Below are 18,309 nucleotides of genomic sequence, written 5' to 3'. Positions count from 1 at the left end.
CTTGAAAAAGCCCTATTAGTGATGAAACACGTCAGCGTTATATTTTTAAACTTTGTATTAATTAAAAGATAAGAAAACAATTAAGAGAGATACTTTCTACTATTCCTGGACTATCCTGCTTTATACTACTGTTGTCTGGACATTATATTCCATGGTGGGGAATGTAGCACACAAGCATTATGGATTAACCAAAACCATTCTTTTTGCTGTAAGCCAGTAAGTAGATACTCATTTATTTGCACTATATATATATATATATTTTTTTTTCCTTCTATAGATTCTACCACTGAGAGGACTACAGCCACCAATATATTCAAGGTGTGTCCTTTTTAAAAAAATGTTTTTTACAAATAGTGCATGTTTCAATAGAATTGGCACTTTTATAAATTAAACTTGTTACACTCATTTGGCTGTCAATCAGATAACAGGTCATGTTACTTCCTGGTTTGTTTAGCTCAGTGGAGCTAAATTCAAGAGGCAGTTAATTGCCCAGAATACATGCCCTACAAAGACTTCTCATTGCGCTGCTTTGAGAAGTCTGTGATTGAACAGCCACAGAAAGCCTGAGTGGGGTGAAAAGTGGAGGGTTTGCATATTCTTCAATACAAAAATACACAATTTTTTGGGGAGTATACCAAACAGTGATTTTACTGTTGTGGCAGGCTTACTCCCCACTACTTTTGTGCTGTATTCTGCATCATATATAGCTTCTCAAATGTATATTGCTTGCTCGCAAAATTAGCTTTAAAGTAATTTCTCCTTTTTTCACAATAATTAACATCATAATTACTGCTGTCATCTGAGGAACTAAAATTACAATGTGCTTTGTCACACTGATGACTTTATTTAATAACATAGAGTAGGTTACCCCCTCAGTAGGTATACAGTTACAAACATTTGCTTTCTACATCATAGTTACGCTGTTTTATCTCCAGAACTCCTGGTTAGAATTACATGACTTCATGAAATGGAATTTTGTGACATATTACAATGGCTATAAAGGTTCTTATACACATTACTATAAGGAAGGGGAAATGTAACCTAGACAATAAACAGTACTTCTATGTGTCATACATGCCCACAATTATTTTTAAAACATAAACATACAGGTAGAAAAAAAAATCCGACTTTTATTGTATGGCTGAATTCTGACTTTCTTGTGGAAACATCAGATTGAACTTTTTATTTTGAAGCGCTGAGGTGCAAATTTCCTATCCCACTGCCTCATGGGTAAAGAAAAAAGAGGGCATGTGGAAATTATTCACACTTTGTAGTTGTTCACTCTTTATGTATTATTTGTTTTTTTTTTCCTTGTAGTCAGTTTTTTCAGCTTAGTTTTCTTGTTTGGCAGAAAGTTTGCATAATCTAATTTGATTGCCTTTTTTTTGGGTGACAACTCATTTATGTCATTATGGTATGCCTTAATCTGTATTATGATATCATAGACATTGGACAAAACATTGTCTCCTTGATATAATGCGGACAGCATTCTAAATCAGTATTACTATTGTAATAACCTTTACAAGTAAGACAAGCAGATAACAAGAGACAATATGAAAAGAATCAGAGCAAGTGTGTCAGGCATTCGGTACATCAGTGGTCATGACTTTTTTCAATCACTGTGGTCATTGTTATAAATATGTATTCTATATCACAGACAACCTGGGTTAGGCCCAGGTTTTGTCTATGAACATGGAGGCATTAGATGATCAAAGATGAAAGAATTAGGGCAAACACTTCACACCGAGAAGCCGAGAACAGTAAAAACATTTTTTTTAAATACAAATTTGTGTGTCTACCTTTGTGTGGTTGTATATGTCTGTGTCATTGTCTGTGCGTGGGTGCAGGTATGTTTATCCTTTGAATTTGTTTGTGTGGGTGTAGATGTAGTATTTGTCACTGTATCTATGTTTGCAAATTTGTCTATCTGCGTTTATGCAAATGTTTCTAAAGATAAAATCTGAAACTAATTCAGAATTGCCCCTCCAAAATCAGGCTCTGGAACTGCCCCTGCATGTTGGTATTAACAATGATTTTAACACGGTAGTTACTTATCATGAGACTTCACTATCAATTTAAAGAGACACTCATCCCCACAGCAAGGCAACAAACAAATGATTGATTTGTAAGACATCTGAATAGTTATTTATTGAGAAGCCACAGTGTTCACACTTTTACAACTGTAGGCTTTTGTAAGGCAAAAGCAAGATGGATCCACTATTTTACACAGAGAAAAAAAAGCTTCTTGAGGGACCCTGGTGACATGCAATTACTGGATAAAATGCAATGTACATGGCAAATATAAAAAGAATTGTTTAACGTAAAGCAATGTAAATCAAGGCTACATTCTACGGAAATAAGTACTGTATAATATTATAAACACAGTTTATAGTCTAAGTTTGTTATTAAAGTTGTCTTTCTTTTTATTTAATTTTTTCTTTACATACACTTTTATTAAAACCTAAACAGAACATAACATTGATAAAGAAGACTTTAACATAAAGCTGGCTTGGAGGGTGGTCCTGTTTAGATGTATTCTATTATGGCAAAGGTAAACTTGTGTGGTTTCAGAATACTATTCCACGGACATGTAACCTCTACTCATCTAACGGAATATTGAAAATATATTATGATGGTTGTATAAACAAGAATTCAGAATGGAAAGAAATCGGTTGTTTCTGTTGTTGTCTCTCTTAGTTTTGTTAATGATGAACCTCATTGGGTGTAGCCTTACTTGTCTCTTAAAAAAGAAAGTTTTTTTTTTATTAATTCATTTGATAAGCTGCTACTGATGCAACATAAATGAAATTACTAGAGGTCACTTAATTTTCACAACAATTTACCATCAACGTATATACATTACAGTACTGATGAAGCATTGTTTACTTTTTGCCGAGGACAGGGAGACACCTAGCATGTTTTCATTATAATTCAATTAACAGTATTTAAACAATGGTGCTCTATATTGCTTATGAACATATATAGATTTGAAATTTGGGAATCCCATGAACCAAATGTAGGTGTGTATTTGTTAATTATCACACAGCTAGAATGAGATTTCTATTGGTACAGTTCTTATGGGCATTTGGAGCTGACGGAAAAGTCCCTAGTATGGTTTAACATAACAGACATGCACTGGGTACCAGGCTACATCCAAAAGGGCCTCTAAAACCAAAATAAATTAATTGTTATCTTCATTTTCCTCATCGCTGTCTTTCATGGTAATTCCTTGCAAGCCACCTCCTTCGCTGATCGAAGCTACACTCTCCTCTACACCTAGCCTGGTTTTGATTGCGTCATATGTCTTGCTGTTTAAAGTGGAGTCCAGTACGCCTTGCAATCGGAAATCTCTGTATTTTTTCTGAAAACAGACCAAAAAAATAATGTATTTATAGGAATACTGATAACATCATCATGGCAAAGGCAAAACATAATATAATTAAATGGTAATTTATTTGAAGCTAATTTCTAGATTTCTCAAATGTGATGGGAAACCTTAATGTGCCTTTTTATAGGGATTTATTCATTAAGTCTTGGTAAATGGACAGCTAATTTCTAGATTTCTCAAATGTGATGGGTAGCCTTAAAGTGCCTTTTTATAGGGATTTATTCATTAAGTCTTGGTAAATGGACAAATGCGTTGCACATTTTATGGCAAACTAGCCAATGCAAAAACTATACAAGCTTTACATTTCCTCTCTCTGTTATTATGTACAACATTTTGCACACTCGATTCTCAATTCACTGTAGCCATCCCCCTCATGATACTAATCCAATTAGAAGCTAATAGAAATGGGGTGAAAATTATTACTTGATACATTAATGGTGAGAGAGAGGCTTTAAAGACTTTTTTCCACACCATTTTCATTGCAAAATAACTATTTTTACAGTGTTATATGTTATAGTAATAATCTATTTAAGTCCCTGAAATGAAATGCTTCTTTGCAAGTCTTTTTTTTTTTTTTGAGGTGATGTTTTTGTGACATTTGGCCTTTAAAGTTAAAATATGATCCAAACTGTTATCTTTCTCTATTTATCCTCCTGCCTTCTATACGTTACTTCCTCAAGTACAAAGTGAGAAGGAGGACACATTCGGACTAGGTTAAAGGCAGACTCCAGACTTGAATGGAATCTTCACCCAGGTTTGATGCTATTTCTTTGGATCTTGTACAGTGACATCAGTAAGACCAAGATTCGGCTGAGACATCTTAACCAATTCTGTTCTCAGGAGCCCTGCAGTACCCCATGTAAAGGATACAGATGATATACTTGGTAATGATGTATAATGCTGAACAGATGTGCACAGCAGAGTATGCATTGAACCACTTGCTGCTTCAAAACGGATCAGAAGTAACTACTTAAGCATTAAAGTGAAAAAGCACCTATCAGTTAGTATTATCATTTGCACAAGTGCTTTTTATTGCTATGGTCAGTGAACGCCTACTTCCTGCTGTACACATTTGCCTTTATAAAACCTATAGACGAAATGTACTGTACAAGTGGTCTCTCAAAAAACATACTGGTGTCTGTACATTTTCTAGCTTGCCTATTCTAATTATTGATAGAGGAAGACAGACACACATTAGTAAAAACCCATACAATACATGCAAATGTGTATTTTCTCCATCTGAGAGTATATTTGATTATACATTTTCATTAATATTAATGGTAATTGAAGGTGTGTTTCCAAATTTCTTGTGTGTCCTCTAAATCATGGAACAAAAAACAGAGAACAACATTTTTGGGAGAGGTACTGCTAGAGGTAGGGTATGAGAAATCAGCCTCTATAAATATTTCCAATTTAAATCCAGCCCTGGGGTTAGTTGCACCCTTCATTAAAATATATGACTTCAAGACCTTGGAAAATTAAATGCTACTTTTATTAATAGAATTGCGCTAAAATATCAGCAAGGTGTTGAATATTATTATTTTTTTGTCTCTTTTTTTTTTTAAACTGTCATTGTTAAAGGTACACTGTAGGCACTATAACCGTCTGATTCATCTGATTGAATTGTGTATAGTGATTGGAATCCTCTGTCCCTGCATTTAGTGTTAAGCCTTTCTATCAGCTTAATACTAAGGGTCCGTAGCCACCCACTTTGGCAGTATGGATAGGGTACAGATATATCAATGGGTTCTAGCTATATCAATGCATAACAGCAAAGGTCACTGTGATAGGTTGAACGCATTCAGCTGATGCTCTCAGCCAATCACAACTACCTGTTGCTGTCCAGGCTACTGCTCCTCATTAGCATAAGCAGCACAGAGGGCATGGACTGCTAGGCACTGTCGTTTATCATTAAAACTTTAAAAGGACTCCAGACACTATATCCACATTAATAATATGAAGCAGTTACAGTACCTGCAGTGTTCCTTTAATATGAAGGGAAACACAACATTAAAAGAGCCATAATGTCTCAATTGAAATCCAATATAGGCTGATTATTAATACTCTATAAGAATGCATTAAAGACAATAACCTGCTTGCATTACAGGACTTCATGCTTGAGAGGGATTACTTTGTCTCATGTAAGTGCTGATGTTTGACAATTTGCATCAAAATTAAGAGATGTATTCTGATATTGCATATTGTGAGGAAAATGCATGTTCCTATCAGCAGCAGATGGGGTCATGTATTTTCTTGCACAATATGCAATAGATACATATGGCATATTGTTTATCTATGGAGGATCCTATGGCCCCATTGGAGCTTCCAGAGAACCTAGATTTGTACTATTGAGAGCTCCTGGCAGGTAGAGAGAGAAACATGTCAATGCTGAGCAAAGAGAAATGTACTACGGTCATTTGTCTCTGTCCTCTCAATTTCTCCACAATTCAAAGTGAATTTAAAATTTTAGGAAATCATAGCTGAATTTAAAAACATCTTGCCTAAAATGTGAAATTCACTTTGAATGTACTTTAAATTCTCAGCAATTCTCAATTTAGTGGAGTTTATTTGCTAAACAGCAAGCTCTAGTGACCTGATATTAAACCTGAAAAACCTGATATTTAACCTGAAAAAATACAAATTGGATAAACTAAAGCTAAACGGTATAATGCCATCTATGTAATTTGACAATAATTTTACAAGCTATAAAGTGAATCGACCCATACATTTTACATCGCTTATTAATTTCAACAATTACTTTGCCCAAGCATCGCTTTGCCAGTATCTTTAAGTCACTGAAATTAAATATATCTAATTGATAAGAAAACATCGTGAAATTGGCTGTGATTAAGATTTATGTCATAATAAAGTTAGACAATATGTACAATTCATCCTACAGCCCACTTCAACAGATTTACATTAAGTGATGAAAAAGAATAGACTATTATTAGTCTCCAGCTAACATCTAAAAAAAAAAAATTCATTGACGTAGTTAGAATTCTGATCATAATACCCATAACAAAATGTATGTGTCATTACACCTGGTCAATATTTTCAGTTATTCTATTTTTAAAAAAATCTCAGTATTCTTCAACCTAAAGTACGTATGATTTACTGATTAAATACTTTGTTTATATATATTGAAGGAATTAGTTAAATTTATACAATATACATAATAGTTAAACATTAATTGAGCAAGAAGCACTAGCCACTTACTGCTAATTTAATAGTGACTCAAAATTACTACTTACGAGTAACAAAGCATATATTTTGCATTAACTAACATCACCAAATTATCTTGACTCTTCTAACAATCTTATTCCATGTAGCTCACTGTGATTTCACACTGAAATAATTATCATTTGTCCAAGACACACATAGACAGGAATAATAAAAAAAAAAAAAAACTTTCCGGGCATGTTATCTCACCTATGTGATCTCTTATAGTTCAGTGTAAACACCCATTGTAAGAGAAACTACTTGAGTTAATTGTAAGAACAATATCAATTTGCATTTTGGTTAATGATCAAAGAATACATTATACCATGCTGTGCAGAAATATTTGCATCGCAACCAGATACGTAAGCATAATTTTTTAAGGTTGACTGTGCTCTTCAGACAATTTAAAAAAATACCAATATCAGTTGAATACAAAAAACGCTACACATTTTATATTAATCAAATATCTAGTATTTCTTTAGGTTTTTTTTTTTTTTAGAAACAAGTAAGAAAAAAAAAAACCACAAAAAATAGCAAAATTGTTTAAGATCCTCTATAAAGTATAACAAAATAATGGGAATAATAATTCTGACTTTTGTATTCATAAATTTATTTTTTAAATAAAAATAAAAACTTATCAAAATGTCCATGCTTCATGGTAACATACAAATGATATTTTTTGATATGTAATATCATGACAGTTGATCTAAATAAAATGTGAAAAGATAACAGAAAAAAACATGCATTCAATTTCTGATGAACATTAATGAAAATGGAAAATATATATTGCGATTAACAGGTTTTAAATAAAAAAAAATACCTAAATATAAAATGTCTACGATGCTATATTGCATAAAATTATTAACACTGGAATAATTTACCTTGACAATCCTAATAAGTGTTTTTAGCTGGTAAATATGAAGCTGAATGTCCATGCGATCCGTCAGCCAGGTACAAAGAACATTCATTGAACTCGTATACCATTGCTGAAAAACAGATAAAAGTTCTCCAGAAATAGGGTACCACTTTCAATAAGAAATTCACAATATATAATGAGATTTTAAGGAATGAATTGAAGTGTACTTATTGTCAACTCTGACGTCCCCATCATATTTGTAAAATAAAAAAACTCACAACAAAATGATGACTTATAACACTTGTAAAAAATCTGATGGATATAAAACATTTCTTGGTTAATACATCCAAGGATATTGGTTAATATCCTTGCCACTTACCTTTTCCAGAAGTCAATGGCCTTTGGCATATGTTCAGTCTTCATTACCAACACATTTTTAATTTATACAACTCTAGGCTTTTACCTTCAAGCATGTCAGTTAAATACTGTAGAATAAAAGCTTTTGTGTTTGATATACAATGTACCAATTTATTTTAAATTACAAAAATAATAAGGAAACACATGAAATTACAAATGAGCTTTGAGCAAGCTGTTGAAATAATGCTTCCCTCTAAGAGGGTTAATTTTGATTCTTGCTTGTGAAAAATGCTTGAAGCTGTGTCACTCCAGACTGCCACCCCTGCAGAGCAGGATGTCTCAGGAGCAATACCCTTTCTATAATACTGTTCATATATTCATATTTTGATTCCACTGAGAACATCAAAGCTGCTTTATAATTTATCGCTGTGCAAGTTCTCTAACATAAAACCAAATCTTGGAAGTCTTCAATTAAACTGGTTAAAGAAATATGAAACAGTGTGTAAGTAGCAATATTGTACTAATATGTCTTCAAAACACGTATTTCCTTTGCATTGTTCAAATGTCGCATTCAGCTTTTAAAAATATTTTACGCGACTTAATGTTAATAACCGTTTGGCTTCATTTTACAGCTAGCTAAACCATTAATAAAAGAACCACATGCAACCCGAACAGTAGAAATATAAAACAAAATGAAAATGTTACTTTCTGTTCCAAGTAACCGCTAATATTTACTTCTAAAGCAAGGACAAAACAAATCAAATACTGTAGAACACTCCTCATTCTTCCACATCACGAAGTAATAAAAAGCAAACAAACAAAACTAAGAAATAAAATATTCTGTAGAATTATTTAAGAGCCAAAACTTACCTCCCAGATATTATCTTTATCTGCTTAACCCTTCTGTTGTCCTTTCATTTTAAATGACTATTTTGGTTGTGAAAGGATTAGGAATATCTAAGGCTACCCTCCAAAAAGTCATTGTGCCTTCAAGTTTCATCACTCTAAAACCGATTGCACAAGCCAAATGGATACCTGTACACCTGATTTGAAGCTTGATCCTTGGCCCACAATAAATTTGCTTTATGATATTACTGGACAAATTGGTTAATTCGGACTTTAGTGTAGAATACAATAATCGAAAACAAACATTTTAAATATATAAATATATATATAGAATATTCTTCCATATATTAATATAGAAGACAAACATATTAAAATACATTTCTAGTAATATTATAAGAAATTATAGTTTAGTTATATAATTATAATATTATAATAAAGTAATCTAATTCCAAATGTAAAAAAGATATATTTGTCAATTTCTGTCAGTGATAATTACTGGAGTTATTAAGTCATTAAGAATAATTTTATCTAAAAAATATTTCTATAACGTGATATATCTCTTCAGATATTTATCACATTTTTGCTCACTAAAAAAGTCTTATTTTTTTGGACAGCTTTCTAATATTGTGCAAAATTTAATCCTAATAAGTATATTGCAAAATATGTTTTTTTTTTGTTAACAAAACTAGGAAAAATCTCAAAGGTAAATAGCATTTTAGAAAATATACCGTGATAAAATGTGTGAAGAAGACGAATGCTATCTAAAGGACTACGCATGTAGCAGTAACAAAGCAGTGATGATTCAGGATAAATGAATGTACTCTAATATTAGTGGAGGTCATACTAGTACGACCCCCCAAAAAAATAATATGTATATATAAATTTTAAAGGAAATAAATTTGAGAGGGCAGTGAATTGTGTGTCTATGGTGCTGATAAAGAAAAAAACTAAATGCAATTAAAAAAGTTCTAAACTATAAGTGATGTTGTGGTTTGGAGTAACTTTGTTAAACTGTATTCATCCTGAAAAAAATTTATATGTCAAGTTTAGACTTTTGGAAAAGCATGATAAATAGACAAGCAAAACTAAACTTTTAGAGTACTAAATCTCAAATATAGATGATTAAACTTCTATAAAGTGCCAAAGTCCAAAACTAAGTCCAGAGTCTAAGGATTACAAAAGGAACATGCCTGAGGACACTGTAGGCTTTAAAGGAGAGATCAATATTGCACTCTTCATTGATTACATTTGCCCTTTGTGCATTTCAGATTGTAAAGCATTAGTTTAGTTTCTGCCCCCCAAAAAGGAGAAACAAAAACATACACCATTCTTCTCCCATGGAAACTAATCAGAAAAACCACAGTTTGAGGAAGTTTAACATTAATACACGAAACAATGATCACTTTTCACATTTTGCGTGAAAGTTTCCTCAGAAATGTGTAAATCTCTGTAAGCAAAAAGTAGTTTCCTCAATTCACAATTATCATATAGGTATAAGTATCTTTACATTTTTTCCCCCCAGAAAATGCAAAAATACATACTTTTCCACAAAGCAGAAATGTTAGGTTTGTCTAGTTATTTTTAACTTTTTAGTATTGGTGTAAACACATTGTAAAAATGTGTAATAATGGTACATGCTCTAGTGAACACTGTAAATTATCCAGATAGATATACAGTTGTACATTGATGTACATTTATGGAGCTTACTATAATAACAATAATAATGAAAATAATGAGAGTCAAATCTAAGCTTGGATGAGATTTACCCCTAAGTACATAGAGTGCTAAATCCCGTGTAATAATTGTTTAAGCTTAGTCAAGGATAATTGAACTTTTGGGGTAGAAATAATCCCTTAAACTTAAATAAGAAGTTGTAAAGCATGGCCAATGAGCACTCAATCTTTGATAAACAGTTTATAAATACTATAAAAGCAATAGTAAACATTATTAAAGTGATATGAACTATATAGATTATATCTAAAAAAAAATTGTAAAAAGTGCAGTTTAAGAAAAATAACTTATGTAGCTGCATACAAATTTGACGACCTATATAGTCTGAAACTTCAGAAAGATTTACTTGTCATTGAAGACAGCTTCTTACGCTTCTTCATCTATTATTGTTAGTCATATTCTGCAGAGCTTTACAATTATAAAAAGGGTATATTTAGAGAGAGATCTTATTAAATTTTAATTTGTCCTCTATATATACAGTTCAATGTTATGTCTATATCACTGGTAACATACAAATATCTCAGAAGACAGATTGCGTTGACAGTTAAGTGGCTGAAAAATTGTCTCCTGTTAGGCGTGAAACGTGTACTTTCTTGCTTAGTGGCGTCCCCCGTTTTTTGTTTTTTTATGCCAGTTTTTGGATTTATTTTCCATGTACATTATTTTGTTTACTGCCTGGTGCATGATCTTTTCCCACATTAAATAAGCGACTACAAGGATTATCCCTGTTCATTACTTTGGAGATTCTCAAGAGTGCAAAATATTCCTCAATTTTCATATATCTCAAAACACTGATTGCTTTGACAGTTAAGTAATTGTGCTACGACACAGCAAGAGGTTTATTATATCTTCTTAAACTCCTATTAGTTCATTTTGCCTAATGAAATGCTCTTCCTAGCTGTCAAACTGTTAAAAATTCCCCTTCAAGGCATAGGGGCTAAAACATAGGGAGTGAGAGTCTTGTAACTGTCTACTTAGAAATATAAGGGTCAACATATTAACTCTTCTTATGGTTTAGTGACTTCTGAGACACACATAATATAATTTGACACTTCATTCTCAAGTTGGCAGATATGTTTAAGACAAGATTTACCCATTAATAGCATGGACATCATCTGCCTACATGCACAGAAAGATAAAAAAAAATGGAGCAGGTGTTTAACTACAAGCAGTCAATTTTCACGTAGATCTTTGGTAAGTGCCTTAAAGCATCCATTAACAAATTATCCTGCTCACATCAAAACAGTAAAATGGTAATTTATATTATTTATAATTTTTTTAAAATTTTTTTTACTAATAAGATTTTGTCTCATTTAGCCATAGTTTAACCAGGTGTGGGGGTACCCATTTATTTTACTTTTAATAATAGTTTCATATGGAACAAATAGTAGCTTCTACCCATTTACATCTTCTCTCGTTGAAAAAAATGCCTACTGCTGACTTAAAGGGAATCACTAATTAAATTGCTAAGTTTTAGTAGTCATTAAATGTTGATTAGATTATGATTAATAAATAGTTTGTGATATAGAAGTTTTTAATTGTTCATGATTGCCTGTAGGTTGGGAATCATAGGCATTGTCTAAAAACACAAGACTTCGCCACATGGTATGCCATTCATTTATATTGGGATTTTTTGTGGCACAACATTTAATGTGATAGTCAGGATTGAGGTTCATTCTGGCTTGCTACACCTCAACATATCTTTAACGTTTTTAAACTACATTGTCATTTGATGGCTCAATAATTGGATACCGGTCCTTTTAGTTTAGGATATAAGTAGGAGCCTGGTTGTGGTATGATCAGAAATTAATTCCTTATAAACTTCGACGCTTACCTGTTTTGAGATTGATGTTTTTAACTTGGCTAAAGTTATATATTCTTTTTTTAATTTTTTATTTACTTAATCTAACTTAAATCAAATGTTAATTACCCTTCCTTCAAAAGCCAGTTAAGTAAATTGACCTTGTTTACTTTACAGATAACACGTCTTATTTTGTATTTTTCCTTTTAGTTGTTTATATTTATTTATAATGCCTAATCAATTAACATAAATGTTTTCTTCATAAATGTCTTCTTCTTTTTTATATCTGAATTTTGGAATTTCTTAGTTATGTTCACACACACACGTTTAGAATTATTTTATCCAGAATATTTAGGTAATTTACTTTGTGGTCACATATTTGAGAAATTTACAGCTGATGTGACAATTCATCTTAACTTTTTATGCTTTAAAAGGGAACTTCTCTGGAAATAACACCTTCTGATATACAACTGAAAATCAACTATAAATTGGGTTGACCATTTTATTTTATGGGTTGCTCCATTTTCTTTTACATTTCTATTAAAGCTATGGCAAATGACATCACACTACAGTTCAGTCCAGGCACACTCAGGGCACTCTTTGCAAATGAGGAGAAAATAACATTGTTTCAGTTTTGCTCTTCTCTATATACTTTCTGTTTGCTGGCTGCCAGGTGCAAAAGGCAGACAGTAACAATGTCTATAGCAAAGGCGGCAACAATGACTGACGATAAGCTAAGATGGAGGCACCCAATTGCATGTTGAAAAGAATTGGATATCTACATTTAATTTTATTTTTCACACCTTACAAATATATATTTGATAAATCTATTCGATAACATACACATATTATAAATAATACTGTTAAATTTATATATATATATTTTTAACTAAAATAAACTGGTTTGTCGTTTTAAGACCCATAACTAGTTAGTTTAACCAGGCATATAAAACACTTCCATTAGTAAAGAGCAAACAACTCGCTACAGACTCAGAGTAAAAAAAGGACATCTTTCTAAAGCTGAATGGATTTCCCTGAATTAGAACCTTACCTGGGGAGGGAGTCTCTTGTCCCACACAACTTCAAAGCTTTTTCATTTTTTACAAAATCAGAACCTGCTCTTTCCATGTCTTTCCAATATTCTTAATAGCAAAACTAGAATTTAATCGAATTGTCTAAAAACAAATCCAAAAAAAATCTCATAACATTTTTAAATAAAAAGATATATTTTACTCCAAATCTCACCCCCCCCCCCTCACCCACCGCACCCCACCGTAGGTGATCTATGTAGCGCTAGTGGATATAAACTCGCGTATATAACATACTTGTCTCTGAATATATAAATTGCAAAAATTGATATGAATAAATCTGCAAGTTGCAACCTGATTGTGTCACTATTTGGAATTGTTCCTCTGCTCTTGAGGAGTTGGTGTCATTACACATACCCCAGAACATCTGCAAACCCCGGTTCATTTTGTTAGGTTTCAATGGAAACATGACCTCCTGCTCTCTGCCATGAACCTTGAGTTCACACTCTTATTTTACATGTTACAGGAAGCCGGCACCCACCCCAGGGGTGCTGCAAATAGGATCTTGTAAACCAGATGCAGCACTGCTTTTTAAGGCACCTGAATGAGCCGCTCTCTCCATTCAAAGCCTTACATACTACTAGCTTAAACTCCCTTCAGCTTTTGTAAACCGGTGGACAAAACCAGGAATGCTTATACGGCTGGGATGTCAGCAGGGAGGCAGAGGGATTACACGAAACCTATGACTCTGCCTCTTTCTGCCTTTTTTTTTTTTTTCTATGTGAACAAGTGCTACACAACAGATTGAAGCTGGTATAAAGGCCTGAGACTGTGCAAGAGAATCCCGCTGTGTCTCAGCTGTGCTTGCAATTAGCAATAAGCATGAAATGATTATTGTTGTAGTGGCTGATGGCAATCTAAAGTGACAAGTTTTACGAGGGAAGTTCTTCTAGAGATGCTGAAGCTCAAGTTATTTCTATTTATCAATTTAAAAAAACAAAAACATTTTTTTTGGTACTCTATATTTTGGTTGACACTGCTATTATATCAGTGAAAAAAGTAATTTTATTCTACTACAAATATATACTGTGTGTGTGTATGTGTGTATTTATGAGTATAGAAATATATATAGTTATATATATTTATGGGCCAATTCTTGAGCATATTTCTATGCGTAAGGATCACCTATTTGCTTTAAATTAGCAGAAAACTTCTAGTTAAGGACTAGAGATTAAGCAGGGAAAATTGCTCAGCAGGTGACTGACGGGAGGATTTGGGGGGTTGAGAAGTCCTTAAAACGGACTACAAGACATTTTATACCTCTGACAAAGGGAGACAGTAATCCTACCTGCTTGCTTTAACTACTGTTGTTTGTCTATTATTATGTGCTTTAATAGTCATGAAAGCAAAACTATTTCTGTAGCTGCTCGATAACTATAGTAACCCACACCATTGACCTCTTGTTTCACCAGCTTCTCTCGTAAGCGCAAACCAAGCCATGCGTTTCAAATCTATTTAAAACGGAGACACATATTACATGGAGAAAACTTTGGAAAAGAGAGTTCTTTGTTGTTTAGTACGTGGGCCTGTTTTGAAATTTTCAAAAGGTCCTTTATGAGTAAAGCCTTTTTGTATTCAATGTGTTTTTAAGAATGCTATGCAAATACTGTAACAATATAGAATAATGTATGTATGTGTATGTAAACATAAATGTGCAATAGAACGAGTGATATTCTATCTAAGACTATTACAAGTCTTGGGACTTGATGGCAGTTGCCAGTCATCTATAAAATGCTCAGTAAATGCAAATGTTGGTTGAGCATCATGGGAAATGTAGTTTACAAGCATCTGTAGTTCCATGGCTAATTAGCCCAGTACTAATAGTTACATTTAATAAAGATCTCTTTCTAATTCTTTCCACATTATGTAGATCATTATGAACTAATTTGTACATTTAAAGATAATTGCTTTTTTTATTCTGTCATGTGTGATTTTTTTGTGTGTGTCCTTTTTCCTCTCTATTCCTTTACTTCTTTTCATTTGATCTGTGAACCAAATGGTGGGAAAATGCCAAAAGTATACTGCAAAATAATCTGAATAATATATTTATATTATGTATATATTTTGTGGTACACAGATTGACCACGTTTTGCACTCTTTTGGTTTGTCTGATTCATTTTCCTTAATCTTTTTAGACTGATAAAATGATGACAAGCCAAACCTCCATATGCACGAAATACGGCATCCCCAACTTTTTGGGGCTGTGCAAAAGTCTAAACCCAACATCACCCTAACATACTTACTCTGACCATAGATCAAACACCCTAAGCGTATTATCAAATGAAACACAACAACCCAATCCTATAGATATCTAGCAATATCGTTCACCAATCTCTCACTAAAACACTGAGGCTCTATTTTGGTCAATAATTGGTCTAGGTAACATTCATACTTTTTATTAGTGCCCCTGTAACATGATTCGATAAGAGAGCGATAGGGTAAACTGCTGTATACACCTCCCTTACTCCACTCATACTGCTCATGCTAAAAGCATGGAGAGAACAACTGTCTACTTTGATTAAGAGGAGTGTTGGGATCACCTGTATTCTTTTAATTAGCCACACAACATGATGTGGACAGAATAGGTGGACAGTTTCTTGTACTTTAGTTACCCTCACACCTAGACTCGAGGTGTAAGGGAACGGGAGGGTCAACCACATTCCCTCTTGGTGACAGGGAGACCCAGGGACATATTGATTCATTAGACTAACCTAATAGCACAAGGAATAGAGGGTGCCACTTTGTCATTTCCCGGTTTTTACATTTTTAAAAATGATTTTTATTTTTGCACACACAACTACCATGTTAAAAATTGTGCAAAATAATTTTATTAATGAAATTAATGATCTACCATAGGAAAGGATTGGGATGCTAGTGCATACCTACGCATTCATCCAATAGTCAGACGATACAAAATTAGCTTGAAACTGAATGCACAAGTCTAACAGATAATGGCAATATTTAAAAAAAAATAAAACTATGGTCTATATTATTTACCGCATACTTTTGATTGACAGACATTCTAAAATGAAGTGGTCTACTTAAATTGTTGCTGTAACATTTTTAATACTTTTCTGGGCTTTAGGTTTAGAATTTGAGGCCTACATTGCTACATTGCTTTGGTGGTCCAGTTAGTTTGTTTTAACTCTATATCCCTACAGGTAGTTAGTAATGTATTATGGCACTGTTTAAGAATTTCACTGGTCATTTTGCCTTAATGGAGAACTGTCACTTCTATAAAAATTACAGCATTGAATAAAATGTTGAAAATAACCTGTAACTTACGTTAATATTTTTATGTAATGTTCCATTTCCCTTTAATGGATACTAAAGATTCAGCACGTGACATCATAATCCAGTTTAGTCCAGGCACAGCCAGAGCATACAATGCAAATCATGAATAGCACAGAAACATTCTTTCATGTTATCTTTCACCAACCATTTGATTTGTTCAAAATACGAAAATATAAAAGTAGAATGTATAATATAAAATACCATATATAAAGAAAATATATGAATGTATCAAAAATAGCAAACTATTAACAGAAATTCAAAATAATAAATCATTTTAAAAGTCTATCCAAAAATATTAAATCAATGACACCTTGTGATGATTGACAGGTAGCCAAGATGGAGGCGCCTGGTTCCACAGTAAACGTGTGGATTTCTACATTAAAAAATGTTTCACACGTCTTAAAATCATATTTGCTTAATGAAGGGGATAAGCAAACAGAATATTAACAATTCTGTGAAGTAACAGTTCCTCTTTAAGGAAGCCTTATACTCAAAGGGCTTGAATATGTATTGTTAGTCTGTTGTCATTATTTTGGTTCCTATAGTTTTATTACATTCAAGTAATATACACCTTTTTACAAATTATGAAGTTAACTGATGCCGATAATAAAATTAAATGTATAAGGACAAAGATAAATTTAATAGATGCTAGTTGATATTCATCTTTCAAAGGGGAATTACGGGTTAATTAAATAATCAACTAAATTCGCTATGATTTTTAGATTTTTATTTTAAAGATTTTTTTTAAGATTTACGATAGGAGGAAAATTCAGACCCCTAAAAGATTCTGTGTAATAAGCTAAATCAGGGATCCTCAACCTAATTCAAGGGCCCAGGATTTAAGCATTTCCCCATTCTGTTCTAATGTGATGCTAACACACCTGGGCTACTGGTGTACCTTCACCACTGCGCTAGATGACAACTGAACTATGTTTGTATGAACATTAGTATTATACTGCATAAGGCTGTGTCTTCAGCCCCATCATGATAAAGTGCATGCCGTGACTTGCCCCATAACTTGTCTATTATGAGATTTGCCTAAAGCCTTGTTGTGAAGGAGTTAAACTAACCTGTTATCAGAAATCATTGATTTTAAACATTTACGAAATTCTAAAATAATTTTATGAAACCTAACAATCATACAATAATCATAGGAACATAGATATTTACAGACAAATTATTATAAATCTTGATTTTTTTTCAAAGTATACAAAATACATAGAATAATGTAAGAAAAAAAAACCCACTAAACCGTAAACTGACAACTGAATTACGTAACTAAGGCCAAAATAAATTAGTTAAAAAAATATATGCCTTAGTAAAATTCCAACTATTTAAGCGTGCATTTAGCATACATTTCATCTACATTTGTTAATTAATTGTTTTGTAAAAATAAATAAAAAAAACAAAAAACAAATAAAACTCTGATGTAGAAAGCTCCTAATAATTACTGAATAATCTGGTTGTTTTTGTACTAGACTATCGACCTTAAAGTATTGATCGATAATTCAGTACCTGCATACAAATACATGCCTAGCCCGTTAATTTCCTTCAACCTGTAGCTGTTACTATCTTCCAGCAAGAGGTTAAATTGGCAATGAGCTCACATGGTGAGTGTTGATCAGCTAGACTTACAATTAATGCTTTGAAAAAAACCACCTCCTTTTATTCACCAAAAGAGAAAAAAAAAAAAGGGGGGGGGGGGGAAATTAAACACTTTTAGTGTCAT

At 32.7% G+C, this 18,309-nt stretch overlaps 1 protein-coding gene across 19 annotated transcripts in view; it reads right to left on the bottom strand.

The window, feature by feature from the left end:
- Window positions 1-2,118: 2,118 nt before the first annotated feature.
- The window catches only part of CADPS (calcium dependent secretion activator), a 403,228-nt gene continuing 387,037 nt past the window's right edge, over window positions 2,119-18,309 (bottom strand). For all 19 annotated transcript variants that reach the window (XM_063426846.1, XM_063426840.1, XM_063426847.1 and 16 more), the window contains 2 exons: window positions 7,489-7,593; window positions 2,119-3,361 (listed from right to left, as the gene is read on the bottom strand). In XM_063426846.1, coding sequence (XP_063282916.1) covers window positions 3,182-3,361; window positions 7,489-7,593 — 285 coding nt within the window. In that variant the 3' untranslated portion in view covers window positions 2,119-3,181. The remainder of the gene's footprint in view (window positions 3,362-7,488; window positions 7,594-18,309) is intronic.

This window comes from Pelobates fuscus, chromosome 7 (assembly GCF_036172605.1).
Source record: "Pelobates fuscus isolate aPelFus1 chromosome 7, aPelFus1.pri, whole genome shotgun sequence".
Classification (NCBI taxonomy): domain Eukaryota; kingdom Metazoa; phylum Chordata; class Amphibia; order Anura; family Pelobatidae; genus Pelobates; species Pelobates fuscus.
This window is presented reverse-complemented; position numbering and strand designations above follow the sequence as displayed.